We start from the raw sequence: 16,434 nt of genomic DNA, 5'->3' as shown, positions 1-16,434 counted from the left end.
CTAATACACTACTTAGCTCTTGTACTTAGATATAAATCCCAGTTTTGCTTGTATATCGACTAGATTCTAAGTGTACATATCTGTATGTGGACTGCTCCCAGAAGAAAGGAGGGACCTGCTAGGAGTAGTATTAATTTTGCTTTTTGTTTTGATCAATTCTGTTGGGAGTAGATCATAAAATATATATTTTAGCACCAAGTTTGTTTTCAACACAATCCAAAAATAAAATGAACATGAAATCCAAGTGGCATGTGAAATGATAGTTTTATCAGCATCAGCACAGGTTAATAACCACGTCAAGTGGATTGTACAATGAAGTCCAATAGAAGCTGCACTCAAACTCCATAGGAACAAGCCTGAAAAGTCACTAGCTGAAGAGTTTTTGAAAGTCAACTCAGAGGTTGACTCTTGACTGATGCTCATCTTACAATGATCACCCAGGTTTCATCAGTGACATGCTCCTGCTTCTAGTAAATGCACCTGCTCTGTCAATTGAGGCAACTGATACACTATGCAAGTTTGCGTATAATAATTCATGTACTAGTGACAAGTTGACTGGATGACTGCAACATTGTGTATTTTGGGGCTTTTTCAAAGATAAGAAGTAGCAGTTACTTCAAAATATGGCAGCTTGACTTTTGAAGAATTTGAAACATAACCAGTTATCGCCTTTCCTGCGGAGTCCCACTGGCTTCCTGCAGAGTCAGTGTTTACTTCAGAATTTTCCATCTAATGCGTATGTGTGGCACAGAGGATCACCTCTATACTCAGCCAGTCGTGTGCACTACTAGAAGCAGAGTAGAACTTGACTGGGTTTGTTGAGTTCTGTTTCTCTGGCTGCCATACATTTATCAACTGCAGAGATAAAGCTATGTTGGTTCTTGTTTGTGGAACCCACTTTCTAAGGACTTAAGAGAAGAACAGAATTTTCTCTCTCAGGAAGACACTTAAGATCTAGCTTCAACTGATCAATTCTTTGAGTTGGCACTGGACCTGTGGGATGCTAGACAGACAATATGTATCTGTAAATACTCTGATGCACTTTATAGGAAAACAGAATATTAAAATTAACACATCAAAAATGTGAAAATAAAAATATCAAACAGAAGGGTGATGAGACGCTTTGTTTTATCTTCAACCAGAAGCTTGAGGTACTGATTCATTTCCACTGGAGTATTTGGACCATTTCATATGCTGACAAGAAGTTCTGAGGACCACAGCCAATGTGATCTCTCAGGAACATTCCTCATCTGGACTGCTGTCAATGCACACAGACTTCACTCATACATTTATCAGAATGTATTAGAATTATTGTCTTTCTTGAGTACATACAGCAGTTTGTACTTAATTATCCCCTGTGCCCTGATGATCCGGATTTCTATAAGTTGCCAGCAAGTACATACGCTGAAGTAAGCTGCTGATGAGACTTGGACACACAAGGGACAGAGTTTAACAAACTCTTCCATGCTGCCTGTTGTAGGGTGGAACCAGAATCTTTATAACATTAAGAACACCATCATCAGATCAGTGCAGCTACTCCTGTGCACTTCCACTGTTAAAAATCTTTGCCAACAGGGTGCGATTAGACTGTGCCTTCTCCTCAAATTCCTTGGTCTTAGAGGAGTGCTTCTGCTTTCCCTTTCCTAGTTTATAGGCCTGGATTTCTTCTTCTGTCTTGCGCTGGGTGAAGTTCCAGCTACTCTCCTTTGCGTTGCCACCAACGAGGCCCTCCTTGGCCCGCCGTCGCTCAGCTCGCTCAAAACTCTTGCTCTTTTCCACATTCTGCAGGAAGAAATTTGTCTCTCGCTTGGCCTGTGACACTTCTACCTGCATGCGCTGCCGGCGTACCTGCCGCTCATAGGTCAGTCGCTCACTCAGGTGTGCCCAATTGAAACGATGGAGATACTGGAAAATGAAGAAGACAGATAAATAGACTCTCTTTTCTATTCCTAGTGATATATTAAGGTAAATCTAGTAACGATCCAAACTTTTTTCATTAATTCACAGATGGCAATCATACAGGTTTCCCAGTACAAACTTCTAAGGTTGCTTCTAGGACAAATGGCATGTTGACGGCAAACCTCTCTCCTCCAGATCTTCTCTCTTGTCCTGCCCTCCAGGCAATCTGCTCCTTTCACCTTCTCCCAAACCTATCGCCTTCTTCTCCCCTGCTAAAGGCACCAGGTCATACAGCCCTTTGGCAATGCAAATAATATCAGCCTGGGAATCCTTCACTTTTACGAGAGAACACTCTGCAGCTAGATTGCCTTGCCTGAATTGAGTCTCCTGCACCAAGTTCCATACTGCCCAGGAGGCTCCCAGGGTACCTATCTCATGGTGCCTCAGACAATTACTCAGCTCACCCTACCTGAAAGCCAGCTGTGCACGATTCCTTCTCACACACTGTCTCACCACAGAACACGTAAAGGACAGGCAGCAGCAGCAGCACAAGCTTCCCTCACACACGCATATACACTGTCTCGCCACAAAACAGGTAGCAGTGTTACACGCAGTTTTTCTGATCACACAGGTTAATCACCTTCATGTTCCAGAGATCATCATGGAAACGGTTCTTTTTCCTGGTACCCATTGAATTATTGTTCAGACTAGCGGCCACTAGTTTGGCAATTTTCTTGTCCCGGAACTCCACCCAGCCTTCAGTGAAGTCCTTGGCATTGGTGCCTGCCTTCTTTTTCTTTTTTCGCACAAAACGGTCTGATGGAGGAAAAGGACAGAAAGCAGGGAAAGATAAGGTTAGAGATCATGTGCTTTATAGAGGATAGTACACACCACAACCATTTAAAAAGCTACAGGATACAGGGTTACAAGAAAGAAAATTAAATATACATTTAGATCACTCAGAGGCAGCCCATCAGGGGTGTATGGTGGGAACGCATGCCTCATGGAATTATTTCCAATCCTTAGTGTGTCTGTGTCTGTGAGAAGACAGGCTATTTTGAAAGCAGCATTTCCCTGGCTGCTCTCTTTCATTGTATCAACGTTCCTATGCTCCAGAAGCACAGCCGCTTCTCCCATAAAAATCCACTGGGTCATTTTTTGGACAGCATATTTCTCTGGAACCCTGGGTCTGATTAGGCCCATTTTTGAACATGTATATTTTCCCCTGTGCCTAATTTTGCCTTGTTCTGTCAAATTTTCAGAGTTCTTTTGCCCCCCCCTCCCTCCCTTGAGAGATGGACATTCTGGACCCTTTTATACAAATTTCTTTCCAACACCTGCTAATTTGGAACAAATAAAAATGGTGGTAAAAAAAAGGATAAAGCTGTTACTCCTGTGGCCCTTGCTGATAAAGCAGTGAATGGGGAGGAAAGGGGATGGAATTTGATATACTGCCTTTCTGTAGTCACAGTCAAATCAGTTTACATATTATATACAGGTATTTATTTTGTGACTTGCCCTGAACCACAAGGAGTCTCTCAGCACAAGACACTAGAACTGCCACAGGGTGCCACAACGCTTGCTGAACGACAATTACTAATCTGCTTATTTTTATCTCCATAAGGATGTGCTGCCATTTTAAAGATGAGTACACTAATCCTCAGCTCTGTCACTGAATCTGTGTGTGTGATCAGGAAAACACTTTGTTTCAGTTAACTACACCTAAAGGTTGAGAGATACATACAAGGACCCGTATTTGCATGATCATTGCATGTGGCAATGTCTAGAATGCTAGAATTTACAGGCTCAAAACTTCTCTTCAACCAAGCATACCCTTAAGCAGGATACACTCGGCCATCTCTAACCTCTTCCTCCCTCTTAATTACAATGTTTTGCAGTGATAATGCTATTACATCTCTCAAGTGTATGTCTCATCATCCCTTAATTAACCTGTGACATTTTACGAAATCTTGCTTAATTTTATTTTTTTTTCTTTTAAATTAAAAACTGTATTATATACAAAACACTCCTACTGGTGTGTTTTGGCCCTGACTTCTGGAGAACCCCATTTTCTGGCATACCATCTGAATCAATATCGCCCATCTAGGACTCTTCGATCATCACAACTGAACTATCATGCTCGTCCCTCTTTAAGAGATATGGCTCACGTGGCTGCTAGATGATCTATCTTCTTGGTTCAGGGACCGGAGCTCTGGAATCAGCTGCCGATACAGCTTACATCTAAACCATGAACTGAAAACATTGCTGTTTACTGAGGTGTACGGGTGTGGTTAAGGCTGACCTGGGGGGGAGGGGGGTGTTTGGATCTCACAGTTCCCTTTACTTTTTACCCTCTCCCACTTTCCTATTATTTGTATTTTTTTTTTTGTTACATTTGTATCCCGCGCTTTCCCACTCATGGCAGGTTCAATGCGGCATACATGGGGCAATGGAGGGTTAAGTGACTTGCCCAGAGTCACAAGGAGCTGCCTGTATTTCTCCTTTTCCCTTTACTTGATGCCATTTTCTGCTCTTTTTCACTCTTACTTTATTTAGATTGTAAGCCACATAGATATTTACTTGATGAGCTGGATACAAAATCCTCATTAAATTTGAATAATTGCTATTTTATGTGTAACTGTAAACTGCCTAGATATTATCTTTATGATTAGCAGTATATTGAGAAATAAACTGTACCCACTCAAGTGCTAGCAGGGCACCTAAAATGTTACATTCCAAATAGCTGCTTAACTATAGAACAGTGGAAGTCAACACACATCCCCTGCTGCACTTATACTAACTCTATGACTAAATATAAGGCACATGGATACCGGTTACACTGGCATTCTGTACCAGAACAAGGGTACCCAGGTTCCGTTACAGAATAGGCTCTGACTGCACATTGCTGGGGTGCTAAATGAAGGTGCTTTGTTGTAGAATTACCTCCTTTATGACCTAGTATCACACACCTACTGCTCCAGGTTATTATGGTCTCATACACTGACCTATCTACTGAGGATTAAGCAGCAGTATAAACCATCATGTACACTTACATCTTCATCTCAGATATTATTTTTTCCCACTCAGACTATAGTTAAGCTCTGGAACTTGTATCTGGGTTTAAAAAAAAGGTTTGGACAAGTTCCTGGAGGAACAGTCCAAAATCTGCTATTGAGACAGACATAGGGGGAGCCACTGCTTGCCCTGGGACTGGTATCATGGAATGTTGCTACTATTTGGGTTTCTACCAGGTACTTGTGACCTGGATTGGCCACTGTTGGAAACAGGATACTGGGCTAGATGGACCATTGGTCTGACCCAGTATGGCTATTCTTATGTTAGAACCCCACCCCCAAACTTAGCTTCCTCTCCAAGATTAAAATGGAGGGATAAAACATTTAGTATGTTAGGCTCAAGTTATTGAAACAAATTGCCCAGTAAATTGTGGGATAAGTCTACATTAACCTTTTTTAGAAAGGGATTAACAACCACTCGGTTTAAAAACATGATGATACTTTTTTGGGAGGGGTTTAATTAAGGGGCAACACAGGGTTTGTAAGTTTCTGGCTGGTATTCTCTTTATGATGAAACCCATTTTGAATGGCTTGTCCATCAAAGCGATAAACCTTTATGATGAAAAGTAAAATAGGGTGTGATGGGGTGGGGTGGGGGGAAGAAGTTTGCAATCACTGCAATTTCTCCTCTATTTTGTCAATTTTCTCCCTTAGGTTTTAGAATGATATACTAAAATTCTAACAATCAGTTGTTTATCAACTTTGGCAATAAACCTAAACAGGGCTACTAATCCCAGAATGCTTCATTTTGAACAAGACACAGTTGTGTTCAGAAGTTTAAGCACAACTGCACAGACTATGTTTCAATAATCCTTTGGTGAACAGAATGGCCACAACCCCTGCATGGTACAAAGTTAAAAATTTTTTTTTAAAAACAATGTGTTCACCTGTGTTTAATTTCAAACTTCTGCACACAGCTGTACCCAGGTCAGGCTGTGCTTGTGTTGTGTGGCGGAGTGACACCAAGTATGCTGGCGTTAGAGCACAAATAGTGCTCTGAAGACCCTGTTACCTTCTGCCTGTAGAAATATGCGTCCCACTTCTCCGTGGACGCTGAGCATATTCCTGATATGTCGAGGCCTCAGGCGTGGAGGAATGTGCCCCAGATAAATAATCCCTGGAAGGACTTTCTTCGCCTTCACCTCTCCCGTAGGATCTACACTGAGATGATCTTGATCTTCCTTGATGTCTTCCAAGTCCTGCTCCTCTTCAGTCCCTGCATTGCTCTCCATCTCCATAGGCTGCTTGTCTACCACCTGGTCACCCTTGTCTGACATTTCCAGGATAAGCTGTAAAAGAATCAAGGTGATGGCAATCAGATGCTTTCAGAGATACAAAGAATATATTGGCAGATAAAGATCATAACGCCTACCCTCCTTGCCTTCCACAATTATTATCCCCTCACTGCCCCTTAAAGAACTTCTTTGTCCTATACTTTGAACGGTGACACTGTTTTCATCTTCCTCGCCTTCTTTGGGAGGCCATTCCATGCATCTAACTCCCTTTCTGTGAATAAATATTTGCTTAAATAATTTCTGAGTCCGCCCCCTTTCACCCCCATCCCATGATGCCTCATTCTAGACCTTTTCTACAGACAGAGGCCTCTTCTTGTGCATTTACTCTCTGGAAGCATACAAATGTCTTTATTATAATCACCCCTTTCTTGCAGGGTATACATGTTTGGATCTTTAAGCCTGTCCCTGTATGCTTTACGGTGAAGGCCTTTTGAATATTTTGGTAGCTGCCCTCTGAACTAACTACCTAATTTATATCCTTTTGAAGATGCAGTCTCCAGAACTCTACACAGTATTCTAAATGTGGTCTCACTGGTGATTTACATAGCAGCATTATCACCTCATATTTTCTGCTGACTATTCATCTACCTATGCACTCCCGTAGCCTCCTGATTCCCCCCCCCCCCAGTGCTTTATGGTCACATTTAAGATCCTTCAATGTGATCATCTCCAGATCCCACTCTTATTTCTGTGTATCTGAGAATTTCACCCTCAACGCATGGCCTTCCAAATTTTTATATGAAATTTTTGCTGCCAAACTCTAGAGCATGCATGTTTTCTGCACCTTTTAGGTGCTGACCCTGTTGCAGATTTGGTATCATCAGCAAAAAGCCACACCTTCCCCAATACCCCATTTGCAATATTGTTCAGGAAAATGTTGAACAGAATCGAGCCAAAGACTAACCCCCATTGCGCACCACTGATAACCCTTCTTTCTCAGACTGAATTCCATTTAAAACTACCTACTAGCAAAACCTCAAAGTTCACCATAATGAGGAAGCCCGGCTTACCCCCAGACCTATCTTGAGGAACAGGCTATTCCAACAGGCTACCAATGAACTCCTCACAGATACAAACCTTCTGTCTTGGAGGGCCTGACAATTTCCTCCTGCTCCTTTAGACTTCCAGCTCAATTAGATCTGGAGTTTTTCCTGTTTTACAGCCCCATAAGCCTTTGGGTTTCTGCCAGGTACTTGTGACCTGGCTTGGCCACTGTTTAGAAAACAGGATACAGAGCTAGATGGACCACTGGTCTGACCATGGCTACTCTTATGTTCTTTTGTTTACAATTGCCCAAGAGTTTCTCCCTATTTAATATCCCCCACTCACCTCACTTAACCTGGTCACTGCAGCAACAAACTTCAAGTAAGGAAACCCTGCAATTTGTGGGCCCTAAGTCTAACTACTAGGTGTCACTACAGTAGAACAGCTGGGACACTGTTCCATGTCATCAGGGACTGAATGCTGCCTTTGTAGCATCCTTTGCTCTGGCCAGTTTTCAAAATGGAAGACCTGACCAAGGAACCACTCATTCTCTATGGTAGCAGGCATACAGCTGGCCCATAGTCCCATCCTTCTTAACTTAGCTAGCACTACAAGTTCTTTGTTCCTTACTGACAGAATGATACATGTCTGGAATAGCCCACAGGCAAACACAGGGTCAACCAAGACCATGATAGAATTTAAACATGCTTTGGACAAGTAGGGCTAATGGTGAGTTTGCACATTTACTCCATCAGATGGAATTTAGAGGCCAAAGATGGGAGACTGCAGCTGTAACACCTACTCTGCCTACTGGTATGCAGCTGGTTTCCATGGAGTTAGGTAACCTGTACCATGCAGCAATGGCTAAAATCCCAGAAGGTAGTAAAATGATTCACATCTCACCAATTTTAGTGACTTCTGTATTTAAAAAAATGTTGATAAGACACGGGATGGAGCTGGGGGTTCTGACTGCCAGTCCAATACTGGCCCTTCAACGTTGATTGGCTCAGCAGGAGAAGGGATGAGGGCATCCCTCTTGGATTTAATAGAAGCTATCACGCCAATACACACCATTTGATTCCTGCCCAAGGTCAGGAGGAACAGAGATGCTAACCAATAATTCCTTTTTGAATACCTAGACAGAGTAGACCATAATAGCAGAGCACTCCTTTTGTTCTACCCCATCCTTTTTTCTATCACAATTGTAGCTCCCACCACCCATGACACCGATTTTTAAAAAGGGTTTATTTTATTTTTATTAACATTTGTACCCCACGCTTTCCCACTCATGGCAGGCTCAATGCGGCTTACATGGGGCAATGGAGGGTTAAGTGACTTATCCAGAGTCACAAGGAGCTGCCTGTGCCTGAAGTGGGAATTGAACTCAGTTCCTCAGTTCCCCAGGACCAAAGTCCACCACCCTAACCACTAGGCCACTCCTCCACTTCTAGGGGCAATACAGGAAATTATAGGCCAGTAAGCCTGACGTCAGTGCTGGGAAGAAAAATGGAAGCTATTATAAAGAATAAAATTACAGAATAAGTAGACAAACATGGTTTAATGGGACAGAGTCAGTATGGATTCAGCCGAGGGAAGTCTTGCCTCACCAATTTGCTTCATTTCTTTGAAGGCGTGAATAAGTATGTGGATAAAGGTGAGCTGGTTGATGCAATATCTAGATTTTCAAAAAGCTTTTGATAAAGATCCTCATGAGAGACTCCTGAGAAAATTAAAGAGTCATGGGATAGGAGGCAAGATTCTGGTGTGGATTAGGAATTGGTTACTGGACAGAAAAGAGAGGGTAGTGTTAAATGGTCATCTCTCTCAATGGAGGAGGGTGAACAGTGGAGTGCCGCAGGGATCTGTACTGGGACCGATGCTATTTAACATATTTATAAATGAAATGGAATTGGAACGACGAATGATGTGATTAAATTTGCAGATGATACAACATTATTCAAGGTTGTTAAAATACGTGTGGCCTGTGAAACATTGCAAGAAGACCTTAGGAAATTGGAAAACTGTGAAACCAAATGGCAGATGAAATTTAATGTAGGGTCATTCCATGCCAAGTGGTCTAAACCTTCCCACCATCATGTCTTCAATTTTGTTCAAATTTTATCTGTTGCACGAGTCAGGTGTTAAACGAAGTTTCCCAAACTTTGAGGTCTCTAACTGCAATTTTTGGGGTCTAATAAAATCCAAACACATTTATAAGAATGGCTAAAAAATTCAAATCCTGTACAGTTTTTGATGCTAATTCTGATGAAATACATTTTAACATTATGGATGCAAAATCCAGTCAAACAAGTTGACTCAAAGTGTGCATCAAAATTGGTCGCAACTCATCGGAACATATTTGGACCAATATTACTACTACTACTTAACATTTCTAAAGCGCTACTAGGGTTACGCAGCGCTGTACAATATTCAGACCGCAACAACTTCCATGCAAAGATACGGACTTGAAATTTTGAACAAGCATTATGCTTGTGCTGGACATAATACTGCCAGATTTGCAACTAACCAGCATCTATAACCGCCCTGCAGGATCTCTTCAAAGTTGGCACTGTCAGTGCAAATGGTAAAATGTACCAAAGTTCAAAGCCAATTATTAAAAAAAGAGTCTGCCTGAATCAACTTGTGAACAGTATCATCTGAAAGAGAAAATTGTGCTCTACAACTCCTTCCTGTCATGAATGCCTTAACTGCAGAAAGTGTCTTCAACCTACTCCCACCCATCATCTAAAGCATGACGTTGTCGTCTTCCTCTGCGACACCCCCACCCCAAGTTAGCATGTCTGCAGTGCCCGTCAAAACAAAGAAGCACTCCAGTCTTAGGTAGTACCTACCAGATCCAGGAGATGTAGCTTTTACACCGTCCCTGCAGATACCACAGACAGAGCTACCAGCAGACTCACAAGCAGAAGCAGGGAAGTTCATATATGTCACGATCTTACCTGGTGCTAGGAATCTGCTGCATTAACTGAGTGGCTGAAGGAAGACTCCGTTCTCTGCAGGAACCACGTGTACAATGCTTAGCCTTTCTTTCTGTACCTTCTCTGCGTTACCATTAAGAGCCCGAAGACCGAAGCTCGTCCCTACTAGCCTGCCTATCCCGCAGGAAGTACTAGAGTGCTACTAAGTAACAAATCACACAGCAACCGGAAACGAGAAGCTTATTTTCCCCCTAAGATGCGTCCCGGGGAGGACACATTTAAAAGAGGGACACCACGAACATGAAAAAAGAGTAACGTCAGCTTGGGAAGCGAGGAGGTTGGATAAAGGGGACGAAGTGACGTCAAAACGCTGAAGCCAATTACGTGAATTTCTGTTTCCCCTTCCCCGCGCAGCCGTCATCGCCAATTCGTGCCCGTACTCAAAACAAAGCAAGCAAAAGTTGTCGTTCTTTATTGTTGGTAGCATTTTTATTTAATTTCTCACTTATATTTTCAAACATGCCGGCTTATGCAGTATACATACACAGAGGAAGTTACTTTTCTTAGGTAGGGTAGTAATTTGTTATAAATCGTAATCAGTGTGTTCATTTGGAAGGGCTGGTTATAGGGACACCCTAGCACTGTTATATTCGTGCAGAGGTTTGTTTGTTTTTTCCCCTCCTGGTAAGGAGCCACTAAAACAGACATCATGTTCTGAGAATCACTCAGCTCCTCAACATTAGAGTATATATCTTTCTATGAATGAATGACATTTATAATCACACATTAAATATGAATTAGGTTGAAACCTGGGCAAATTTAACAATTTTTTTTCCTGTGCCTACATCAAAAGAAAAAGATGGCATGTGGGAACTTGCTCCTTTTGTTTTGTGGATTGCAGTGGTATATTATAAAAATGCACTTGATATTTTTTATTACTACTATTTAAAAGACAGATATTGAATAATGAGGGTGGAGCTACTTTCATGCAGAAGTGCAGAGTTAGTCTATATCCCCCCTGTTTACTAAAGCTTAGCTCAAGTTATCTGCCACAGGGCCCATTTTATTCCTATGGACTCTGCTGCAGATAACTCAAGCTAAGCTTTAGTAAACAAAATGTGCCAAGTCCAACATTGTCCAGTTCAGCACACTATTAACTGCCAAGTTCATACAAAGTTAATTATATTCTGTGGAAAATAAATCTGTTGGCTCAGACTGCCTGCTATGTGAATATTCCATCATTGATTCATTATTGCTATCAGATATTACCTATTATGGGCATTTGTTTTAAACTTTGATTGTTTTAATTTGTTTATCCAGTCCTTACATGCACATGGTTTAGTTTTTTAAACCCAAAGGTGAATCCTAAGGGTTAGGTATAAACTGTATTGTTTCTTACTTTACTTCTTTTGGAGTGCTTTGGGTTCTGCTGGTCTCTACATCTGCTGTCTTGAATTTTGGAAGATGGAAATTAAAAAAAATTAAATTTTGGATGTACTCTGTAGGAGTTGTTATTTACTTTTGCAATGTGATGGATGCCTGTTCTGGTGTGTGCATGTGATAATCTTTGAACAACTGCCTATACTTATGGCTATGATTTCAAACCTGACTTTGCTTGGGATAACGTATGATATAAATATTTTTTTAAAAGTCCTTTATCTTCCACCAGCTGGATAGTGGTGGTACAAGGAAAGCAACTTTGCTCCAGTGAAGACTAACTCAAAATAACCTGTTCCTAGTCCTGTATTCAGCAGAAATCCGCCTGGGCAGTGAACTCTAAGGCCCCATGGGAGTAAACAAATAGAAGGGGAGATTGTGGGAAATAGACCACGGATTCCAGAGACAAGGAGGACAGTCTTAATGCTTGAGAAGATTTATTGATCAAGGACTTGACACAACGCTGTGTTTCAGCCCAATGGTGAGCCTTCTAACATTTTATCAATCAGATTTGAAGGCTCGCATTGTTACTACAAAGGGCTTTTTAAAGACCATCTCATTGACTCAATTTGAAAAGTTTCACATCTGGAGATTTTGAGATTCTTTTTACAGGGGCATAGCCAGACCTCGTGGTGGGAGGGGGCCAGAGCCTGAGGTGGGGGGCACATTTTAGTCTGCCGCCTTGCCCCCCCACCGCCTTGCCGCACCCCACAGCAGCAAGTACCTTTGCTGATGGGGGGTCCCCAGCTCCCACCAGCTGAAGCCTTCTTCAGCGCCGGTCTCCTCGCCCCCCCGCCTCGCCGCTCCCCCCAGCACCAAATACCTTTGCTGTCGGGGGTCCCCAACCCCTGCCAGCCGAAGCCTTTTTCGGCACCGGTCTCACCTCCCCCCACTGCTCCCACACCACACCCCACAGCACCAAATACCTTTGCTGGCAGGGATCCCCAACCCCCGCCAGCCAAAGCCTTCTTCAGCGCCGGTCTCTGGTGCACCGCATTCACTGCCCTGTGCTTTCTTCCTCCTGACATCCTGCGCACATTCCTTTAAATGAAACTGCTCAGTTTCGCTTAAAGGAGCATTCACAGGACGTCAGGAGGAAGAAAGCGCAGGGCAGTGAACGTGGCGTGCCGGAGACTGGCGCTGAAGAAGGCTTTGACAGACAGGGGTTGGGGACCCCTGCCAGCAAAGGTATTTGGTGCTGTGGGGGGGGGGGAGTGGTGAGGCGGTGGGCGAAGCGAGGAGACGGGTACTGAAGAAGTCTTTGGCTGGCGGGGGTTGGGGACCCCCGCCAGCAAAACCATGGGCTCGGACAAAATCTTGTGGGCCCACCTAGCTATGCCACTGGTTAAAAAGACTCCTGATGTAAGCCGTTGGGCCGAAACACAGCGTTGTGTCAAGTCTTTGATCAATAAATCTTCTCATGCATTAAGATTGTTTTCCTTGTCTCTGGTGTTCGTGGTCTATTTCCCATTATCCACCCTAATACTGTATTACCATATTGAAAATGTGATTGTACCATGCCTCTGTGGTTATGTTCCACTAATAAGTTAAACGATTAACTGGATTTCTTGAAAGGATTATATAACCGTTGGATTCATGACTAGGAACACAAAAACATACCAACATCACAATTTCTCATGCACAGCCACAAAACAACCTTTTAGGGTGGATAGTGTTCACAATGAGCGCCTTTTAGGTACAAAATAAGTACCTGTATATATGTAAACCGCTTTGAATGTAGTTGGAAAAACCACAGAAAGGCGGTATATAAGTCCCATTTCCCTTTCCCTTTTATTATCATCCAGATAGAGATAAAGAGTTTTCAGTTTTGGCGCAGTATAAGTCATCACAAGAACAAAATATAAGAAAACCAATGGACTGCATTAGGGGCTTATAGTCCATTTAGTTGTGTTTAAACAAAAGAGATCTGCATGAAACAAAATATTTATTTTTATTTTGACTTATTGTAACAACCCCCCTAGTGGTATAGTGCGGAACTACACTTGTAAAATAATTCGACAGGAAAAGTCATGGTCTGTGGGGTTTCCAAAGAAAACACCACACACAAAGGAGATTTGACAAGAAAATTGAGTAAATATTTTATTAAATAAAACAATAGTAATAATAATAATAATAAAAAATTATAAAACGATAGCACTCAAGTATGTTTCATTAACAGGGTACCATTAGTCGAGGTAGGATGATATTGCAGCAGAATGGTAGCAGGTGTTGAATACTTTACAATAAATTAGAACAGTAATAAGGTGTCCAACTTAACAGCAATAAATGCTTCCATACTTTCAAACCTAGCTACCCTAATTGTGCAAAATACCTGCCACACTTTCCAAGGACTGGGTTGTTGCTTGGTTCCCCTCGGTACCTCCACAACAGGGACTCGAGAACTCAGCAATAAGCAAATCCTAATCGAAATATGGTATATCAGAAAGAAACTCTTGCGCCTTAATGTAGCTTAAATTCAAGACAGGAGTTGAGAGGGGGAGGGATCAACCAAATCCGAGGTATAGGAGTAGACAATTTGGACATCGTCAGCATACTACTACTACTACTTAACATTTCTAGAGCGCTACTAGGGTTACGCAGCGCTGTACAATTTAACAAAGAGAGACAGTCCCTGCTCAAAGAGCTTACAATCTAATAGACAAGTGAACGGTCGGTCCGATAGGGGCAGTCAAATTGGGGCAGTCTGGATTCACTGAACGGTAAGGGTTAGGTGCCGAACGCAGCATTGAAGAGGTGGGCTTTAAGCAAAGACTTGAAGACGGGCAGGGAGGGGGCTTGGCATAAGGGCTCAGGAAGGTTGTTCTAAGCATAGGGTGAGGCGAGGCAGAATGAGCGGAACCTGGAGTTGGCGGTGGTGGAGAAGGGTACTGAGAGGAGGGATTTAACCTGTGAACGGAGGTTATGGGCGGGAACCTAAGGGGAGATGAGGGTAGAAAGATAGTGAGGGGCAGCAGACTGAGTGCATTTGTAGGTAAGAAGGAGAAGCTTGAATTGAATGCGGTATTGTAACTAGTCCCCCCCCCCCCAGACAGGGTTATTTCCCAGAGATGTGGTCTCAGGACAGCGATGTTATAGTCGTGGCTGCTGTCAGAAAACACACTCAGGATTAGGGGACTAGTGCAGGATACTATCCTCGTCTTCCGCCCTCAAAGGACGGAAGAGGAATTAAAACTAAAGTTCAGGATTTTTCTGATAAAGGAGAACAAACTTAGTTTCCCATGTGGTTTTAAACAGTTTTAATAACTTAAGCATTTAAAACAAACATAAACTCAACTCTCTTGTACAGTTAATCAAACTTTGCTTAAAACTCTATAACCAAACATATAATACTTTTTTTTATTATTAAAATAACTTTTTATCTTCCTACAGATAAATCAAACATCTACTTGTATTCAGCGCACTGTCAGATAAGTGTCTCTTTCTTTAACCTTTTCCTTGGGAGATGTAAATATTATTGTGTATCATTCACATGAGTATAGTTTGTCAAGAATTTGATTCTTTGCTTTTCTCTCTTTTCAGGTTTTCAGCCAATTTTCTTTGCCATGGACTTTGGGTAAGTATCTCTTTTTTTATTTTCTTTCATGTATTTCTGTGTATATTTCTTTCCTATTATGTTTCTTGTTCAGTGTATACAGTTACTTAGCTGTAGAAGTTTTCTTTCTTTCTCTTCCCCGCCTTGCTTGCGTTGGATATCGTGAGTTGTCTGGTTTTCTTCACTTTTTCTATGGTCTTCCTCCTTCACCTCTCTCTTAATTAAAATAATTGGAAGGAAAACCTTACTCTTCCTACTTTCTTCTTTTAATAATCTTTAACAGGGAGTGCTGTCAACAGCGGAACTGTGGGCTCTATTTAAGTAAAATCAATATAAATAAATGGCCCTTACTTTCCAGCGCCTATGCTATTGATTTCTCTTCCCTACTCTTAACCAGTGTGTTTGGTCTCTCTCTCAGTGGTGCAGCAGTTTCAACATTCCGCCAGCAGTACAGCTCTGAACATTCCACTCACTGTTCTCACCCTACATACACAGTTTTTTTTTTTAAATTCTTTTCCCCTTACAATGTATAATTTTCCCCAAAAATGTATTAAACCTACTCAACCCCCCTACTTAACCTCCCTACTTAACCTCTCTCTCACATTCATTAAATTTTAACTAAGCTCTTACACATACCTTTCACACACTAACCCCACCAAACACATAAATTGCAGCAAAAACACTTCCCTCTTAAAACAGACACTTCTCCTAGTTCTCTCCCCACCTTCAATTATCCCAACTACCTTTAAAATTATTTTTCCTTTCTTTTTCCACTCAAATTACTCCTCTCTCACTCACACACAACCAGTGCAGTGCTTCCTCTCCCTCTGAGACCCAAACTCACTCTCTCTCAACTGCCAGCTGCTGTTACCAAGCCAACAGAAGCTCAGGTCTCAGCAAATTCTAAGGACCTATGCTGCTGGCCACAATGGAACTCTGGGACTCAGGTAATTTTATTTATTTTATTAACCCCTCGGGTTACAGTATCTTATCGGAAGCCAGTGAAGTGACCTGAGGAGAGGGGTGATATGAGTATATCGGTTCTGGCGGAATATGAGACATGCAGCAGAGTTCTGAACAGATTGAAGGGGGGATAGATGGCTAAGTGGGAGGCCGGTGAGGAGTAAGTTGCAGTAGTCCAGGCGAGAGGTAATGAGAGCGTGGACGAGAGTTCGGGTGGTCTGTTCAGAGAGGAAAGGGCGAATTTTGCTGATGTTAAAGAGGAAGAAGCGACAGGTCTTGGCTATCTGCTG

General features: G+C 42.3%; 1 protein-coding gene across 1 annotated transcript; it reads right to left on the bottom strand.

Moving 5' to 3' along the window:
* Positions 1 to 235: 235 nt before the first annotated feature.
* ABT1 (activator of basal transcription 1) lies at positions 236 to 10,464 on the bottom strand. Its single transcript, XM_030193941.1, has 4 exons — positions 10,213 to 10,464; positions 5,986 to 6,262; positions 2,540 to 2,715; positions 236 to 1,905 (listed from the first exon to the last, which is right to left on the bottom strand). The coding sequence occupies exons 2-4, from the start codon at positions 6,248 to 6,250 to the stop codon at positions 1,534 to 1,536; spliced, it is 813 nt and encodes a 270-aa protein (XP_030049801.1). The 5' UTR covers positions 6,251 to 6,262; positions 10,213 to 10,464; the 3' UTR covers positions 236 to 1,533.
* Between the last annotated feature and the right edge of the window lie 5,970 nt (positions 10,465 to 16,434).

This window comes from Microcaecilia unicolor, chromosome 2, assembly GCF_901765095.1.
Source record: "Microcaecilia unicolor chromosome 2, aMicUni1.1, whole genome shotgun sequence".
Classification (NCBI taxonomy): Eukaryota; Metazoa; Chordata; class Amphibia; order Gymnophiona; family Siphonopidae; genus Microcaecilia; species Microcaecilia unicolor.
The sequence above is the reverse complement of the archived record's forward strand: the minus strand, read 5'-3'. Positions and strand labels throughout refer to the sequence as shown.

Coding starts and splice junctions, on each gene's coding strand:
- ABT1 (XM_030193941.1), bottom strand. CDS start 6,250: ATGTCAGACAAGGGTGACCAGGTGGTAGACAAGCAGCCTATGGAGATG. Junction 2,716..5,985: donor CATATTTCTACAGGCAGAAG/GTAACAGGGTCT, acceptor TTCCTCCATCAG/ACCGTTTTGTGCGAAAAAAG. Junction 1,906..2,539: donor ATGATCTCTGGAACATGAAG/GTGATTAACCTG, acceptor TTCATTTTCCAG/TATCTCCATCGTTTCAATTG.